The sequence below is a fragment of the Phyllostomus discolor genome, chromosome 7, assembly GCF_004126475.2.
Source record: "Phyllostomus discolor isolate MPI-MPIP mPhyDis1 chromosome 7, mPhyDis1.pri.v3, whole genome shotgun sequence".
Taxonomy (NCBI): domain Eukaryota; kingdom Metazoa; phylum Chordata; class Mammalia; order Chiroptera; family Phyllostomidae; genus Phyllostomus; species Phyllostomus discolor.
This window is the reverse complement of record NC_040909.2, coordinates 65,416,715-65,436,673: the sequence shown is the minus strand read 5'-3', so window position 1 is coordinate 65,436,673 and position 19,959 is coordinate 65,416,715. Positions and strand designations below refer to the sequence as shown.

Below are 19,959 nucleotides of genomic sequence, written 5' to 3'. Positions count from 1 at the left end.
AAATTAAGATTACAGAATTCTGCAGTTTGGAGTGTGTGTGTGTTTCCCTAACAAAAGATGGTGCATTATAGCAACTTCCATTTTCACAGTACTTTGGAAGTAACACAGTTATTGCATAGTATCCTACCCAGTTAAGAGACAATATTAGTTCCATGAATGGTAAGGCCTTTGGTAGGGAGAGGGGTTCCCCTCACTTTCTGTACTGTTCTGTGTGCATGAGTCTTAGTCATTTTGAGGGAGTATTTTTATGCACACATGCATTATCGTGACATCTATCTACTCATTCCAAAGTTATCCTATGTAACTTAACTTCCTCATATTTTTACAGTGACTGAAATGCTTTTCATTTAAGTGTGCTCCTTGGAATGGCAGACTTTATAGCTCGATAAACAGCTCAATAGTCCAATTTAATGGCTTCTTAGTGAAGAAGCCCTAGGCAGGGGACCACTTTCCTTGGTTGGGAAGGAGTCTTCCCAGGTGACTTGCCACACAAGCGTGGAGGCCAGGAAGCACTGATTTTACCCACTGGGAATGACCCAGACCTTCTCCCTTTGTCGGTTCCTCCCTCAACACAAATTGGGTGCATTTTCCATACCCTTCCAAGTTTTCACCCTGGAGTCCTCTTTATCAGCCTGTATATAACCCCCTGTAGAGTAGGGGCAGTTTCGGGGTGAAAGGGAGGAGGTGCTTTAATGAAAATGCTGACACAACCTATGTACAGTGGTGTGCTACTGGGTGCTGCTATAATAGAAAAAGGAAACAGATTAAAAAGTGTCTAAAATGTAAATCTAAAGGACTAACAGTAATTAAAATGGAAATGGCACAGGGAGGGAAGGCATGTAATTGTGAGATATCACTGTGCAGAAGGCTCTCAGCTTTGTTTTGCTGGCTGTTTTTCTAATTCAGTAGGGCTTACTCATCAGTGGCAGTTCAATGCGCGTTAATGACTCTGGGATTGCAGGCATCACTCTGGACAAAGAAATGATTATTGTGCGGTCAAAAGAAGTTCAAAGACAAGAAGGGAATTTCAGTTTTTCCCTTAGAGATCCACATTCAAGAGCATATAAATTAAGCCAAATGTTAAAAACCACAGTCTGAAAGCTGACTTCAAAGTCACAACTCTCTAATTAATGAACTGCGAGCTTCAGTTTGGACAAGTTGTGGTTTGATGCGCCCATAAATCAACATGACAGGCCTGTTTCTCAGTCTCAGACAGTGCTTGTCATTGAGTCACATCAGATGTAAACACAGCAGAAAAAAGAAGGGATATGAAGGAGGTGCAATTGATCAACAGAATTGGTAAAAACCCACTTTTGAAGCACATTATGCATGATCACAGGAAATGGTTACAGCCTCAAGAGGTTTCCCCTTCTGCCGTTGCTTTTTTGAATCAGATTTCTAACAGCCTTCAAAAGGGAGAATAAGAATTATGGAGTTTCTCCCCTGTGGCTCACAGGCAATAACCCCCTGTTGTTATTTTGTGCTTCTTTCTTTTCAAAGGCATCAAAATTTAGTTTTTTAAAGATCTTTAACTCTATACTTGAAGACAAACAAAAAAGGGCTGCCACTGTCATTCTTATCAGTTACCAGGGATTGTGTTTTTCCTTTCTGTTGCCACTTCTTATTAACCTCTTATTTGGTCTGTTAGACATAGTTTGGAATGCACATCTGCATGCTGGGAGAACATGAAAGTTCAGATGTGTTCAGAGGGCAGATAAAGAAATGTGAAGGGGAAAGTTACGCAGCAGAAGGAAGGATAAAAGTTAACTCTCCCAAATTGCTGCTGTCAGAAAGCGGACATCTAGGCATACAGAAATGCTGCTGGTGTCTGAGTTTGGGAAGGGTGGTGGGAAAGGAAAGGGAGTACTTTTCGTCTGAACAAGGAGATGAGAGATTGCAGTAGCATTTTAGCATCTCCAGGACATTAGGTTTGCTGTGGTCACACTTTGTCATCCATTTTGAAGGCAAAGGTGGTAACAAAATGTATGTTGCCTTAACATCCTGAGGGTAGACAGACACACGGGCAGGTCTGCTTGGATTCCAAGATATGTTCATAGTGCCGGGTATGGTCAAGACCCATTGTAACACTGATTAAGAGACTCTTAATTTCCTGAGGTAGTCTCCTGAAATTATGCAGGTGGTGGTCCTTTTGTGCTACAATGAAATAGAGTCACAAGGTAGCAATTTCATAATGTGGAGTGGTGGCATTGACTTTAAACAAGGTTTGAACTTGAATGTTGACACATGGAACAAGTATATTAATTTACTGAATTCCCAGTTATTAGTGGCTCATAATTTTTAATTGTCAGGTTTTCTTCCACCATCCCCCCTTCCCTATTTTGATTACCTTTGCTGTAAGTCGCTTGAACTTTGGCCAAAACAACAAACCATTCCTTGCTTTTTTCCTAAAGCTGCCCCAAAGATGTTTCCTTGGTAAAGTTGGGTTCCACACTGAGTTAGACCTGAAACCTTCCTTGGGAGATAGACAGATACTCTGTGGCCCCCATGCAGCTGGTGATTCAAGCAACTGCTTACAGAACGGGTGTGGAAAATAGAAGGCAGAATTAATAGTAAGTCAAGCCACAAACGAAGTTCCCATCCTGTGTGGGTGAGGTAGGCTAAGTTGATTGTTTTAAAAGGGCCGTTTGTCCCAGGCAGTTATGACAGTTTATGTTAGGCAGTAGGGAGGAGCCGAAGAAAAGAAAACAGACCTTTGACTGCAGCTCCAGGGAGGGTAGCCGAAATGCAAGGTTTATCAGGGCATTTGAGCATTTTAACACTGACTACTGACCTGTTGAGGGGACTGCACGGAGACCTTTTTTGTGTGCATTCAATTGTGAGAAGTAAACAAATGGGCTCGTATCCTGTGTTTGGTAACTGGGTGGGGAGCATTTTGGCAACCACTGTTGCTTTTAAATTCTTTCTTTGGACAATGGGCCTTGTATACTTTTATATCCTGGCTTTTCAAACGTGGACAGCTTTCATGAGCTTTCCTAGGGATGGCCACAGTGACAACAGAAAAGCCATCAGTCATTTTATATAAATACAAAATTTTTAAACATTTCATTTACAGTAAGACAGGAAATACCCTCCCTAAACTCAAACACACCCCCATTATTTTCTTCTTCAAGAAGAGATAGAGACCTGATCTTTTATTTTATCAGTGTTAGTTTTTTCTTTTCCTCCCCCCTTATTTTAAAATGCCATGAATTAATATTTTTTGAAAAAGTGAAAAGTCATTTTGACATGAATATAACTATCATTGGGTTTTACATTAATGTGATAACTTGGGAAAGGGTGAAAACAAGTGGATCATTTTATGCATGCTGTTTTTAAAATGAAAACACTGGCTTTTCATTTAAATTTATTTAAATTTTTGTTGTTAGTGGTATAGAATTTGTTTTTTGGAGTGAAACTCAATTAACTTTCTCAGTGGCATGATAGTAAGTCTGAAATTGGTTGCTAATATGAGAATGATGGTTTTTTTTTACTGTAAAATAAACTACATGGAGACTGAAAGGAACCCACCATTTTTCTCTTTCTTTGACCTTGGCATCAGAAGGTCTTGATCCATACACCCTTTTATGGAGGTATCAGATCGAGGTTATGCATTAGGTTAAGTGAAGGCGGTTGTTAGTAAAGTGTGATGATAAAAAGCTCTGACAGGGTTGTGTAGTCCTGTTAGTTGCAAAGCCTCCCTGATGTTTTGATTAATACTTCGAATTAGCAAAATGGATCTTGTTTTTTTCCTAAAGAATTTTTTTGGGGGGCTACAGTTGGGGAAGGGTTAAATCAGTGCTTTAGAATTATTAGCACTGATGTGGCTGAGACCTCCACCTTGATCTGATTCCTCACAGATTAAGGATATGAGATAATTTCCCTCTATTTTTGTTCTGCTGCACTGGATTATCTTTCTATCACTCAGATAATTACTGAGGAAATCTACATTAATTTTTTTGGCTGGAGCAAGGCCTGCTAAACACAGGAATGATGTATTGATGTTTTACACAACACAGGTTTTCCTCCTGTCATTGTCCAATCAACAAAAAGATATTTATCAAACCGTAAAGCCCCTTCTTTTCAAGAACAAAGCCCCGGGAAGCTGGACACCAGCCCCGAGGGTTCTGAAACTCCAGCCCAGTGAAAGCATCTGAAGCTTACAGTGTCCTTCATATGAGACACAGTTGAGTATGGTGTTGTTTGCTGAATTATGAATGTGTGTAATTAAAATCTAGTGGCTGTTTTCTATGAAAGATTTACAATGTTATTTCATCGTTTGTCATGGCTAATTAACAATATTAGATGAAGTTTTTCTTCTTCAAATGTCTGATTTTTTTTCTCATTTATTTATGTCAAAAGTGATAAACAGAGTAGTTAAAAGCTTCTCCCAGCATGGGAAGGGGGCAGCTTATTCTTACACACCTCAGAGGTCCAGAGTTCCAATCTCTGTACATTGTGGTGTTGCAGTTTTCCTTCTAGTGTGTCTAATTAAAGATATCAAAGTTCACATGTTGACTACCAGACTCACGCCTTTCTAACTATAGGAACAGCTAATATGATTGATGAGTTCTTTTCCTGTGTGAGCACAGCAGGCAGGCTTGCTTCCACTCATCACCTGGCTTCAGAGGTGTGGTGTTCAGTCCTTTTCACATGAGTCTTGACACTGAGCCTCCACTCAACCCTAGTGACCACTGTAAGTGTTGAACGACGACGGTAGTTTCAGACATCCCAGTGTCAGCATTGGATGATGTGATGGTTTCGGACATCCCACTGTCAGTGTTGGATACTACTGTGGTTTTGGACATACCACTCTCAGTGTTGGATGATGCAGTGGTTTTAGACATCCACATCTCATATTCCTGGGGCACAGGTCTCACTCTCTCTTGCAACAGCAAGTGTCTACCATCTCATGTTCTTCTCCCTGGTCTCTCTCTCTCTCTTGCAGCAGGTGGCTCCCCAGCAGCTGGCTTTCCAGCAGCAGCTCTTGCAGATGCAGCAGCTCCAACAGCAGCACCTCCTGTCCCTGCAGCGCCAAGGCCTCCTCACACTGCAGCCGGGCCAGCCCTCACTGCCCCTCCAGCCCCTTGCTCAAGGTGGGTGAACTGTGTACAGGTGCCAGGGTGTGTCATGGTAAGGTCCAGCTCTTCACTGAGGAATGTCTTATCTGAAACATGCACACACAGACTTAGAAGAAAAGCTGGATGAAGTAGTGATGATGAACCTTTGGAGAAGTCACAGTTCTTGTTGACACCACAGTTCAGAGGGAGGATGGTCTGATGGTTTAACCCAGTGACCCACTGATGCATATTCTTACAATGGGAGAAAGCCATGCTCCTCAACTTACTATCATTGTAATCAGATCTAGCGTTTTCAGTTTAGAATCAAAAATGAATTTTCTTGAACTTTTTTTTTCTTTAGGCATTTTAAGCTGTTTTCTGTCATGTAATTTGTTTGAAATCTAAGTAGTGCTTTATAAATGCCACTTTTTAATATCTAGGGATAGATTCGGGTTTATTTTTGTGTAAGCAGTTAAGATTAAACTCTTTAACCCTGGCTAGTGTGGCTCAGTTGTTGGGCATTGTTCCACAGACCAACAGGTCTTGAGTTCAATTCCTGGTCAGGGAACTTCCTTAGGTTGTGGGCTTAGTCCTAGTCAGGCGTGTACAAAAGGCAGCCAATTGTTGTTTCTCTCTCTCATTCTCCTTCCATTTCCCTCTCTCTAAAATCAATAAATGTTGCTTCAGGTAAGGATTAAAAAAAAGATTAAGCTCTATCAAATATGAAAACAAGAGTTTTTTTATTGACTTTTCTCTCATTTTTCCTTTCTATTTTACCTTCCTGACTGTTGATTTTTGGTCAGGTTAGTTATCTCTAGGTCTTCTTCAAAACCTAAGGTTCTTTGAAAAATAACAATATTTCATACATTTAAAAATTTCTTTTTAAAATTCCAATGGATGTTGGGCATGAAAAACAAGTTTTTCTACCTGTTTTTAGGACAGCCTCTTGGTTTAAGTAACTCAGCTTTCACATGTGCAATGTAAATGCAAACCAGTTGTTCAGAACCAGGAAGAAGGAGAGAAGATGGTGTTATTCTGTGTTGTAAAAGCATCTCCCTGTACCCTACATGCTGCAGCAGGTCTCACTGTCTTCTCTAGGCCCCTAGTCTTTTTAGTTCTAATACATTTGAAGGTATGTATATATGTTCCCTAAAGGGTGGCTGGCAGCTAAAGTCTGTTGTGTCTTGGTTTCAGTGGCCTCCTAAAGAGGGTTGAAAATGGGGAACTTCCTTCACTCTACATGGTGCATAAGGCATGGACCTTGGTCACAAACTTTTGGTGTCAGGTGGAACAGTGAAACATATCTGCATTTGAATCATCTCTCTTGAATCAACCACAACCAATTTCTGTCCCGTCTGGGAGTTGGTTTATGTTTTTACTATTAAGACCGGGGCTTTTTCCTCTAACTGTTGTCCCTCTTCCCCTTTCTGCCATTACTGCTCAACTGCTTGATAGATAACCTGCATCTCTATTGCTGTCAAAATAGAAGATTTGGTAACTGAGCAAATAAAATACCATGGGAAAAGAAAGGGCACATTGGCTAATATATTGTTGTGCTTGCAAATGTTACTACATCCACTAATTACACCTTTGGGTTTATTGTTGGAAACATTGCAGGCTGTTCTGACACACCCACTGGACCCAGGTGTCAACCTCTCTCATCTTTTCCCTCTGCTCCAATACTGTTAAGTTTGCCCACTAAAGTTCATTGTTGTAGTACATCAGTTAAGCTGTCCAAAAGAGGGCAATTGGGCAGTGACAAGACAAGCTCATGTGTAACGTGAAAAAAATGAATGTGGTGATGCATGAAGTGTAATCTCTGCAGTAGCATATCAGAGACACTGGTAGGTAATTCACTAGCCATGGCATTGATTGATATGCTTAGCAGTGTGCCATAACTATTAGTCCCTGCAACATTAGGAAGATGCGTATTTAAAATCTAAAGGATGTCTTTATGTATGCCTAAGAAGCATAAACATTAAATATTTCTGGAGTCAGGTGCTTGCAGTCAAGTTAACTCCCAGTGTCATGAGCATCTTTTGAGGAAGGAGAAGGTTGGTTTTGTTTCCCCTACCCCTTTATCCAAAGTGCCTTGAGAATTCAGTTATGTTGGACTACAACACAATTTTTTTCTGATGTCATTATGAGGTTTAAATCAACTTTCTGCTTGCTCGAACATGGTCACCTGGGTATGAGTGCACAAGGACAAAAAAAGGTTGATCAACTCTTTCTTTGAGCCAGTGATAACTGGGGTTGTAAAATTGAGTTCCATGAACAGTAATCTGTCAACTGTCCCCACAACATACATTTTTTAAACCTGTGTCTGCATTTTCTTTTATAATGAAGGGGCCAGTTATCCTGGAAAAAGAAAGGTAGCAAGGCAAAGGGGTTATGTGTTAAAATAGCAGGAAATGCCCATGTCATGATAAAACCCTGAAGATTATTTTACATACTGCTCATGACCTTGGCTAAGTTACCTTAAACATGTAGGTAAATATCAAAGTATAGGCGTGGGAAGAGAGAAATATTTTGAAGGCCCCCTTTTTCCCCTGAAGGTTTTGCAATGGAGGCATATTTTTGTTGTTTTTAAGGTTATTTTAGGGCCTTTTCTCTATCTTACGTAATTGGCATATCTGTTTTTCTCCTTGGTCTCTTTAATCATACGATCTTTCCCAGCACCAGTACTTCCATATAGAAATATATTTTCAATGTCATCCTGATCATTTAATTTGTAAGTGTAAACTATAGATAGGAGAACATTCATTGCTTGATTATGTGCCTGTTAATGGATTTAATTCAGTAGGATTATTCCTCTCTACCATTTTGGAAGAAATGCTTAGTTTCTAGAAATTTGATAGCCATTTAATCTGATGAGTGACTAGTTTACCTTTTATCTGTCTTAATTCTGTCATGCGGTCTTGGCTGTCAAAGAACAGCGTCCTTTAACAACACTAACAAGGTGTAGCACTGACGGAGGAAACTGATTTGACTGCTTTCTTCTAAATCTAATGAAAATATTCTTGAATGTGATTATTATATTGAAATTTGACCCAGAAGTCCATGGGTTGTCAGTCAGTGAGTTACTGTTTTATTTACCATCTCTCCCTGTGGATGATGAAACCGATTGACCAGCTTGTTGGAATAAAAGGAGAGTAGCTGAGAATTTTCTCTGTAAGTTTTACAAGACATTTGTCTCTGTCTTTATTTGCTAGATACACAGATTACTTTTAGTTTGTGTTTATTTTTTTTAACAGGCTTAATTTGCTGTATTTTTAAAATGACTTCAAAGTTCTGCTCTTTTTTTCAGAGGGAAAGTGCTAACACATATGTTAGACCGGCGTTCCTCCAGTCTTCTGCCCACCTCCCTTGCAGCTGACCCAGAAATCAGTTAGTTTGAATGGAAAAATAGGCGGCTATTTCTTTTCAAGTATATTTACTCCCTGGAAAATAAAAATAGGTGTTGACTTGATATAGCTTTATATCAATATGCTATCACCAACAGACAAGCCTATTCACTGTTTCAATTGAGTAACCAGTGGTCCGAGGGCCAGCCACATTCACAGGTAATTGTTGGTGTGTAGACTTCAGTGGCAGGCCTGTCAGCGACAAACACATCCCACATGTCACTTCACAAGATGTTTGAAAATAATAACCCAGATGCAGCAAACCTGGACACAGGATTCTATAGTGACCTTTCCCTTTGTTTAATTTGCCTCTGAGGTTTAATTTCAAGGGACAAGTAATAATTGAATATGCCTACTAACTAAATGCTCATTTGGGACAAAATCCATCAAAATATAATTGGCATTTGATTTTTGTGAAGGAAGAAGAAAACTGACTTGGCTGTTGAGGATGCGTTCTAAGAATATCTGACCACTTAATGTATCATTTGAAGCCACCTTTATAATATATATTAATTGCAAATCCTTCAGCATTTGAACATTTTTGTGGAGAACCATTAGGAGTGTCCAACTGTTTTTGTTACTGCTCCTCTCAGAAAGGCGGAGAAGGTTATTGGTCTGCTGTGCAATAATTTACTCCTCTTTGATATGCAAACGATCCACGGTGAATATAAAAAAATCCTATCAGACTCATTTCACAGTTCTTAACCACTCGGATTCTCTGGAGTCCATCGCCTCATTAGACCAGTGCTCTCCAATGCTAGCATAATTAAAATCTTTAACAGTTTAGCAAAGTAAAGATGTTTGGCTGATCACATTGAGATGATTATCTATCCATTGTATTCTAAATGACAAAAATAAATTAAATTTAGACCTTGGCATTTTTTATTATGTGTTTCAAATGAATATAATGCACACAGCCTTCTTTTTTAATTCAATACCTTAGATTTGGTAAGAAACATGCCTGTTTCAGTTGCCGCTGAATAGTCAGAAAATTACTGGCTTTCTACATGTTGTGTTAGTTGAGTGAAACCAGGAACTGCGGAACTGCAGCCCAGACATCCAGTCCTACCGTAAGATTGCCTTCTGATAGACAGGGCTCATGTTCTCTCTTAGGTGTCTTCTCAAAGGAAGTTGCACTTGCTGTTAGTTGCTACTTAGACTGTTTTTCTCCTGTGCATGTATGCATTAGAACATGCCTTGAGGTAGGATTTGGAAATCCTAGGCTGTAAAAGCATGTCACCAGAATAAAGGCTATGAGGCCACAAGAGTGAGATGCACATACTAATTCTATCTCTTGGGGATTTAAAATATAGGTTGACCAGTACTCCTTAAGACCCACGTCCATTTTGATCCCCTTAAAAAATGAGAACTTTATTACTCCAACTTTACATTTTCATTCTATTCTGTAATGGTTCATTAGCATTGATCTAAGAAATGACAGTGATAATAGTGTTACTTGTATAAAAAGTTATACAGTTTTTCAGTAGACACATCCATCAATTAAGCATGTGGTACTAGAAACCAAAATTAATGAGGAAGATAGGTGTGTTAATGAAATAATCATAGTATAATCAATTTGACTGTTAAAAGTTGAAAAGCATTTCAGGAAGATGATATGAATTCATAATTTATGTCTAAAAGTGATTAATAAAAACTATATTTAATAACAAAGCTATTTGTCATCATTTAAGACTTCAGCACAAAAATTACTCATTTTGTGGTTCATGTTGTCATAATAGTATTGCCGAACAAATTTATTTTGAGCCCTTCTTTGTGTCTAAAAATACATAACATCTATCTACTTTTTTTTCTCCCCTCAAATCTAGAAACCACAGTTTGGATGGAGGCATACTGTCTTGGCAGAGTAGCTGTGTTTTGATGAGGACACTTCACCTGTGCTCAGGGGAGGACAGGGTTGTTACACCATTATTTGCCTTAGTTGGGAGGGAAAGAAAACTGCATATACCAAAAAAAAAGGAAAAAAAAACCAAAAACCCCTAACACTAGGCTTTGTTTACTGACTCTTTGATTTAATTACTGTTTGAAGAGGACAGAATTGGCTCTTAATTGATTCAATTATCCAATTTGTTTGTTTCAGGCATGATTCCAACTGAACTGCAGCAGCTCTGGAAAGAAGTGACGAGTGCTCATACTGCAGAAGAAACCACAGGCAACAATCACAGCAGTTTGGATCTGACCACGACATGTGTCTCTTCCTCTGCCCCTTCCAAAACCTCCTTAATAATGAACCCACATGCCTCTACCAATGGACAGCTCTCAGTCCACACCCCCAAAAGGGAAAGGTAGGAATGGCCCCTGAGATGTGTCCACAAAAGTCTTTAATGTGGAGGGTGGGTGGTTGTGCCTCATCATATCTCCACAATCCCTAATTGGCTCCATGTGACATGAATGTGCATATAATTACTTACGAATGTATTCAGTATTGTTTGGGTGTGAAGCATCTAATTATTTTCACCTTTCAAGATGAAATTAGCACATGTATAGATCTAACCTAAACTTAGAGACCTAGGCAGAGTCTTTTGGTTTTGAGTTTTCCAGGCTTCCTCTGTCTGCCAAGCACTCACTAATACAAGCATTTCTTTGCCTCTAACTGCCTTCTAAGGGAATGGCAGTGTCTGCTGTGGGTTTGAGACAAAATATAACTTACCCTATTCTCCACTGCCCTCCTTAAAGTCAGGGAGCCCATCTTTTTCATCATTGTGTCCCCAGAGCACATAGCCTTTTAAAAAGCAAACCTTTGGTTAAGTTTTGAAGGATGGAGAGATGGAAGAGGCCCATGTGCGTATATACACTCAAACATAGGGAGCACCCCTTCTCTTGATCATGGGATATATTGTAGCATTGTCTCAGTTGCTATATTTCTGTTTGGAAGTTAAGATTTGATACTTTAAATAGCCCTGAGCTTTCATTTGGATGTTAAAGCTAAGGTTGTAGAGAGCTATCATGTGAGCATACAGTTCTGAGAAAATGTAGCTGTCATTCTGTGATTGTATCTTAGCTCCCAGAAGCACTAATGCTACTCTTGAATGCTTTTCAAAAGTAGAGCATACAAATAATGCTCTTAAACTTAAAAAAAGTCCTCAAATTTACTGTTTATAAACCATTTCCAGTTGTTTCATGGTGCAGAGCTTCTACACATAGAAGACACTTTAGAAGTAATATGTGATAGTCCAGTGCCATTTCCGTGGGAAAAAACCAAATTTTATATTTTGTGTTTTAATAAAAGTGACTCAGGGAAAGTTTTTAAATTATGTTTTTCACTTAAGCAATTACAAATATAATTTCATATGTTTTTTGAATGTCACATATCAGGAACCCCACTGGTTTAATTAGATTTGTATCTTAATGCCAGTAGCATTTTATCCATGTAGAGCTTAGTAATCACAGAAAGCATCATCTGAATATGTAGATGTGTTTGAATCACATTCAAGTGCAAAAGCCATGACAGGTTCCCAAAATGAGATTTATATATGTTTAAACCAAACTTTCAACCAACCTTTCAAGGTCAGTTTGGAGTTTCTGTGAAAGACAGAGAACTAAAAGATACTTTAAACTTGCTGGTTTAGAAGAGTTTTGGGAATGGAATGGAGGACAGTGTCAGAACCAGTTTGGAACCACTGGACCAAATGTGGCTTCTGTTGTTTCCAATTAGGATAAATTGGTGTGTCTGGAAGCCAGTCTTAGTTCTTGCTTTATAACCTTTTATAATGTTTTTGTTACTTATAAATAATAGGAACACTTCCATAGCTTTAAAGAGAAGGCTTTGGGGTGTTGTCCTCTACTGCACTTGTTTTGTTGTCCTCAGGCTGGTGCCTCCACTCACTGCAAAGCGCTGAATTACTTTGTGACCCACAGGCAGAGCAGGAGGCCCAGACACTGCAAAGTGCCCACTGGTGCACTTCAGGGATTTGTTGCAATCTTGTCAGCTGCTGTGGAGACTGCCCAGGTTTCCTGTGACACAAACTCTTCTTGTTTGGATGCAGTGTGCTCAGTTTCATTCTTAAAGGTTATATATCTGCAGTCAGGTGATAGATTAGCAATGAGGCAAGTGGGAAAAGAATAGTCTGTTTCATGTCTTAAAGCACATTTGAGAGTGAATGGAGCTAATAGACTAATTCCAGGAAAATAGGTTTGTTTGACTTTTTTTAATGGTCCCTATTTGCACAAAAGTTGAGCATAAGCTTCAGTATATACATGTCAGAATTAGAATATGGTTCAGAAAAGAATCCAGGTCTTAACTGAGCCTTAATCTGGGTGGAAATACAGGCTGAATTTTCCAACTGCTTGTGCAAAGAAGCAGCTATGAAAGTACATGCCACTGTTTTGTGTCTTAGATCTCTCAGATTATTATATCATGTAGTAGATTCTTAGGTATGGCTGGATTGAAAGAAAATTCTAGTTACCACATTTTAATTGATAACAAATAAGACAAATGAGTGCCTTAGGTTGAAGGTAACTCACAAGTTATAAACTTACAGAATTGATCATTCAAAATTCAACTACCATGTATGTATAGGTACTTACAATGAATGTTACATGGTTTTACCTTGTGGTTAATTTAAAAATTATGTGTCCTGTTAAGTAGTGGAAAATGGTCAGAAAACTATCACTATAAAAACAGATTGTCAGTCACATCCTGAGCTCTCATTTCTCAGGAGTCCCTTGAAAAAGGTTTGCCCCAGACTCGTGTGTGTTTGTGAACATTGTCTTTCAAGGGTCTCCCCAGCTGGCCGGGTAATATTCTGCCCCCACTCCATTTTCCTAAGCAGTATTGGAACAAGCCAGAGAGCCCTTGCCACTCTGAATAAAAATATTCTAGCCCCTCAAACTTTTAATCTTAGGTTAAGAATTCTTTTTGAAAGGATTTGGGAATGCTCTATGTGAAAGTTTTTTGGGAAAAGGCAGTATTGTGAGGGATTTTGTTTTGGGTGTAGTGAGATGTCTCCGTCTCCTGGCTGGCTGCGTTTTTTTCCAGCCCTAGCCGTACATTTTGCAGGCTCCTGTTCGCTGCCGCTGCACCAGCACCAGCAGCTCTGGGGGTTGGTGAGCTGCAATCTGTTACGGAGATAAATAACGCACTTGGCACGACACTCCCACTCTCCTCTTTAATTTGTCTTACACAAGGAAAATTATAATTAAATCATTCAGGGTAAACCCTTGAGTGTAGAGAAGGAAAAAAACACACTTTGGTAAAGATAACCAATAGAAAGAAACCTGCTTCTCTGTTGCACAGGGTCCACACATCTCTCTCAGTATTCAGCACTATGACAGGAGGAATGGCCCATGTGATTTGGGAGGTAATACCTACACCCAGATCAAGGCTTCTTAATATCCTGTCCCTTTGCAATCACGGACATTCAGCATCATCAGAATTCAGGACTGGCGCCGTGCTTCATGCTTTGATTTTCTTCCGACAATTTAATCACATTTATTGTGCTGATTATATATAAATTCATTGGTGCAGTAAACGTACCTCCGTCAACAGTGCCTGGGAGAGAATCGGGGGTAGGGGGTGGGGATGAGATGGTTTCAGCTGCAGAAGCCAAATGGAGCTGACAGAAGAAAAGGGATCTTCCTGACTTTTACTGTCAGGTAGTTGTGGTTCCATAGGTAAATGACAAAGTTCAGACCTAGGCTACTGGTAAACAAAAGATACTATCTTGTTTTCTTAACTTATCTGACTGTCTTGCTTTAGGAATTCCAAGTTTTTGTGTGGGTAAACAAAATCAACAGAATGCAAATGAAACATTTATTAAAATGCTAAATTTAGTAAAGCCCTTGGAGCTTCTTGGATCAAAGCAGCTATGTAAATACAAATAGCAATTACTACTTAAGTAATTGCCTGAATTAAAATTATAAATATCACATTATGTTATGGTATATTAGGGAAAGGGAAGGGAGCTCACATTTAATCAGTTCTTTCTCTGTACCAAGCACTGGCTAAACTCTTGCCTTTGGAGTCATGTCTCATTGTATCCACATGACCCCTGGGAAGCAGTAGGGATTATTATATCCATTTTACAGATGAAGAAATTGAGTCATAGAGATTAAATAACTGACCTAGGGTCACAGAACTGATTAGTGGCATAACCACGATCCAGATTTTAAGCCTATCTTGTAGTGTTTATAAAACAGCACTTAAAGTTTCCATTCAGCTTAGAAGTGAATATAGCCATAGAATGTCATCTGCAATGACATTCCAGTCATGGATGGACTGCATGTAGGACAGTGGCCCCATAAAATTATAATGGAGCTGAAGAATTTCTGTCACCCACTGATAATGTCAGAGCGTGTTACACGTTTGTGGTGATGCTGATGTAAACAAACCCATTGTGCTGCCAGTCGTATAAAAGTGTAGCATATACAATTATGTACAGTACATATTACTTAGCAATAACCAACTTACTGGCTTCTGTATTTACCATGGTATAGTTTTTATTGTGTAAAACAGTATGCCATTTTCCATGAACCTCTGGCAGCAGCCTACATAGTATGAGTATACATCTCATATTATGTTGTGTTGATTGCATCATTTTCACACGCTTGATTTAATATGGTGTTGTTTTGTGCAGTAACATGGGGCACAGTCTTACAGCCTAGGAGCAATAGGTTATACCATGTAGCCTAGGTGTGTTGTAGGCTGTACCATCTAGGTTTGTGTAAGTGCACTCTGTCATATTCACTCAACAACAAAATAACCCAACGGTGCATTTCTCAGAATGTATCCCTGTCGTTAAGCATCACATAACTACTTAATTATGATAAATTAAAGTCAGTGTTCCTAAAAGAATTTTTAAGTTTAATTTAAAATCAATTCAACAACACATGTATTCATTTAACCTACTGTGTGCAAATCAGAATATTTAAAAGAAAAAGCAGTTTCCTATTTTAACTTGGATCCAGATATTTACTAGGCCTTTCATAATGGGGGAGGGTGGGTAGGATTAGCAAAATATAAATTATATGGTTTGAAATAGCATATAAAAAACCAAAAATGAACCCCATGCAAGATTTGTACACAAGCAAATGCAAAACAAGCCTCTCTTTCTTTTAAAAGTATCCTCACTTTCCTTCCTGCCTTATAAATCTTATACTTCCTCATGGAATATATCATATGGTCTTTATTTTATTTCAGCTGTCCTCTGCAGTACGTATTAGAAATATTCCTTTTTTTGTGATCCTTCCCAGATTTTTGCTTTCAGCTCATCCACCATCAGTGGGTGTTTTATAACTTTAGTATTTCTCAGTTTCATAGCTCTTACAGGTATTTGCTCCAAGGCTTCTTTAAGCATTGGGTAAAGAGGTTTCTTTAAACTCCGGAAAGATCACAGTTGAACAGCCTCTTCTTTTGTTGCAGCTGTCATAGTGTTTCTCAGAGTCAGGTGACCAGATTGGGCCCCCTTCTCTCTGAGATCTAAGATGCCTTCATCCACTCACAGCGTCCTTCCTGCATTTTCATTTTCATTCTCATTTGTTGACTCCACGATGTGCATTCCAGTCACTTGCGTTTTCTACACTCTGCAGTTGGCAGCTATTTTCAAGTAGCCCTTGAAGGTTTTTGCTTGGCTAGTGTACTGTCAGACAGTTTCACTTGATACACAGTCTCTGTTTTTTATTTGTGGCCTCTGGACATGTTGCCATGTATTTGACTATGTAACAATAACATTTGTGTTTACCCGCTCTTACTATTTTCAAAAGGCCAGGATCTCTGGGACAGGCCTGGTGCTTTCTTTTGTTTTGTTGGGTTTTTTTTCCTTTCTATTTTTTAAACTAAATTCTGTGTTGATGAATAAATATTGGTGCTTTTGGTTTATTTTCTAAAATTCTAGACACTTGGTTTCAGGTCTGTTCTAGATTCACAAGCCTCTAAGTTTTATTTTTATTCATATTTAGTGCCTTTGAGCCAGATAATTAAGCAGTAAGTTCTAACTTCTCATCATTCTGCGTAGCTCTTCCTCATTGCAAGTTTTGTTTTGTTGTTGTTTTGGAAAAACAGATGCTTTCTCCTGTATTTCTTTTGATTTAAAGTATTTAAACATGCTGCTTACCACAAATCTTCATTTCCCATTAGAGTACTTTGGAGAACCTGCAATCAAATTGTCCCAAATTGTCTTCACATTTGTCACTGCTACTTTCTGCCAGTATGTGTTGAGGAAATTGATCTGTAATAGAGATCAGCAAATTATATCTACCAGCCAAATCTGACCCACTGCTCATTTTGTAAATAAAGTTTTATTGGAACGTGGCAATACTCACTCATTTATACATTATCTATGGCTACTTTTATGCCATAGTGCCTGGCTTGAGCAGTTGTAGCAAAAACAATGTGGCCCTCAAAGACTAAAGTATTTACTGAAAAAATGTTGCCAGCTCCTAACCTTAACTAGTAAGACCATGTTCCTCAGATTTCCTGATGATATTCTTACAAGTATTTGTTAAAACATACAGATTCTTAGGCTTCTGCCATAAAGATTTGGATTTCACTGATTTGATGAGATGTGGGAATTTGTGTTTGTCATACATACACTAGGTTCTTGCTAAGCAACTTGAGCAACTTCAGCTACTTGGTCATCACTCGGGACATGTTGGAAATGCAAAGTGCCAGGTCACACCAGAGCTGCTAAGTCGAATCTACACTGTAACACAAGCCCAGGGCTGTGGCATGCATACTTAACCATGAGAAGCAATGCAAGTGGCATGTTCATTCAGGTCTCCTTGGTTTGGGCACTGTTTGGAAGTAAGAGTTTTTTGTGAAAAATTTAAAAACTAATTGCTTCCCCTTCTGCTGTGAGCCAGCAAAGTAGAGGTAGCATTGCTGGAAGGAGTGAAGAGCTAGCACATGATGGTGATGATAATGCAGCCACCATTTATTGAACTACTATTCTGTGCTGACCACATATATAAAGAACTGGACATCAGCCTTGATATTCATTTTCCTATTTAATCCTCACAGTAACCCTGTGGGCTACTTACTCTTTTTTGTACAAATGGTATTGTGGGGCTAAGAATGATTTCATAACTTACAGAAGCCACACAACTAGGAAATCGGGTAGAGACTGGAACCGAGGTCTCCCTGACTCTCAAGTCCTTGCCATGACTACTATAGTCTGGTGGTTCCCAGGTGGGCTGCTGATGTTTACCACAGATGCTCCACTCCAGGCTATTGGATTAAATTTTCCAGCCTATGAACTGCAGAGATCAGGACCTGGCCTGAGGAAAAACCTACCTGCTCAGCTATAGTCTGGGAGAAGCCCCAAGAGTTACTCTGCTGAAAGTTCTTCTACACTCATCTTTTTTGCATAGAACTAAGTCAGGTGACCAGCAGTGGAGTGTGGAAAGAGCAGGCCTTCCATGTTCTGTCATCTGTAGGGGACCAGAAAGAGAAGGGGGTATGGCCAGTTTTTGTAACCTAAAATACAGATCCTTCTTTCAGCTCCAGAGCAGACACTTCGTAGGTCACCTATCCCTTGTCTCTCTGCTTGGGAAATAGTCTGTTTAGGGCAAAAACATTCTGCTTATGTCAGTAAGAAGCATCTTGGAGTCAATCAACAATTTGTACCCTCAATGTGCTGCTGGGTGTTTGACAACTATAAGTCTGTGAAGAGCTGTGGTGCATTTGTCTTGTTGCTTACAACCAATCTGCTCCTGGGTCTTAGAAAACAGAATCAAGGTTTTCTCTGCATTGTGGCATGGCACTTTATCAGCTGTCATTCACACATTCAGAGAGGGCAAAAGGAGAAAATCTTTAAAATATTGGCTTTCCCTAAGGGATCAGTTTATGGGTTTTCTTGACTATTTACTTTATGACGTGATTAAAAGAAAAACTCCATCATTATTCTCTGAGAGCTGTTGTGTACTTTTTACCATAGCATACCATCATTAGACTTTACAGATTTTCTCTCTTCATTGTGTTTAAATGATACATACTTTCCAATAAATGACATCATTGCCCTGGAGAGTCATGTTCATTTTATGTTTCTCTTAAATGTATTTGATTTTGATATTTTTCTTGGGATTCTGTGTAACAGGAATCCTAATTGTGGGCTATTTCATATCCAGCTGCCAGCTTTCCCCACAATTATACGTGAACCCTCAGTGCCTCTCATCATGCAGGGAAGACATTCTTCTCTGTTGAGTTGCTCCTGCTGATAGGGTTTTTTTTTTTCCACCAGATCCCTTTGTTGATACCCATCCATTTTACAGGAGTTTGCACTTGTGTGGAAGGGCCTGTGCCCCCCTCCTCCTAAATATGCATTAGCTATCTCAGTGTTTATTCTGAGAACAACAGTGTGAAGGAAAGTATAGCAGAGGAACAGTGAGAACCAGTCTTTTGGGAACTCTGGGGGCATTGTTCCTTATACTGGGTTAAGAGTTTTGTTGAAATGCACACTTTGCCAGTTGGATTAAATGAATAGAAAATTTTCTTTGCCAGATATTGGATCCATCCAAAAGTAGAAAAAGAAGTTGTGTGACTTGGGAAAGTCCTAGCATTATTCCAATTCTTGTTTCAGTGACAAGTAGGAGTCCTGCGTTCTCAAGCCATTAATGGGCCCGATGAGGGGGGCACCTCTGCATGCGGCTTAAATGGAAGTTGTATTCTTTTTCAAGATTGCAGAGATGCCTTTGCCACTGGTGTTACCCCACAGCCTGGTTCTGCGGCTCTTCCCGAGGAGCCCCCACATACTAGCTGGCTCCCTTGGATAATGCAGATGCATGTAGTGCATATGCACAGCCACCCTAGACTTCTATATTCCACCTCCTTTGTAACCAGTCAAAGCATAAGTATATTATAAAGTATATTCTACGCATTAAAACAATAGTGGAAGCTCACAAAGGGAAATTGTTAATATGTGTTCCAGCTTGTCATTCTGCCCATGTGAATAAAGAAGATAACTGTTCCTTTGGGAAACTATTTTGGGAATTGAGCAACAGATATGCTAGCCAGAGAATTCTCTTAACTGTAATTTTCCTTTTTGTGTGTGCTCAAAAATAACACCCTGATGGGCTCCTCAAGTGCCTTTGACATACAGAGCATGATTGCACAGCCCAGGTGGTGTTAATATGGGACAGTCCCCTGGGCACATGGCACCAGGATTCGTCCAGCTTGTCAGTGTCTTCATCCAGATGGCAGTCTGTCCCATTCACAGAAAGGCTCCAGGCTGAGCCTGCTGGGTACTGTGCTCAATGTAGTGTGAAGAGGGGTCTTCCACTCACAGCAAGCTCCGCAGGGACATTGTTTCATGGTTACACTCAACTAGAAATTCCAGAAGAGCCTTACTGGCTTCCTTTTCCCCTGATTCATTTTTAAAAGCAGATAGTATAATTCAGGTGCATGAAACACACACACACAGACTTTTTCTGGTTAGTTTACTTGTGGGTTAACTCAGTTTAAGGATGGTGTACTTGCACTAGAATTCTGTAAATTTTGTAGCTTTTATTTTCTATTTTTGCATTTTCAGTTGTGAAAACTATTTTCA

The 19,959-nt window shown here is 39.4% G+C and overlaps 1 protein-coding gene across 10 annotated transcripts in view; it reads left to right on the top strand.

Annotated features, from left to right (window-relative positions):
• The window catches only part of FOXP1 (forkhead box P1), a 630,544-nt gene that overhangs the window by 537,586 nt on the left and 72,999 nt on the right, over nt 1–19,959 (top strand). For 7 of the 10 annotated variants that reach the window (XM_036031548.1, XM_036031553.1, XM_036031552.1 and 4 more), the window contains 2 exons: nt 4,940–5,093; nt 10,560–10,764. In XM_036031548.1, coding sequence (XP_035887441.1) covers nt 4,940–5,093; nt 10,560–10,764 — 359 coding nt within the window. The remainder of the gene's footprint in view (nt 1–4,939; nt 5,094–10,559; nt 10,765–19,959) is intronic. The other 3 variants (XM_036031551.1, XM_036031555.1, XM_036031554.1) reach the window with 1 other exon arrangement.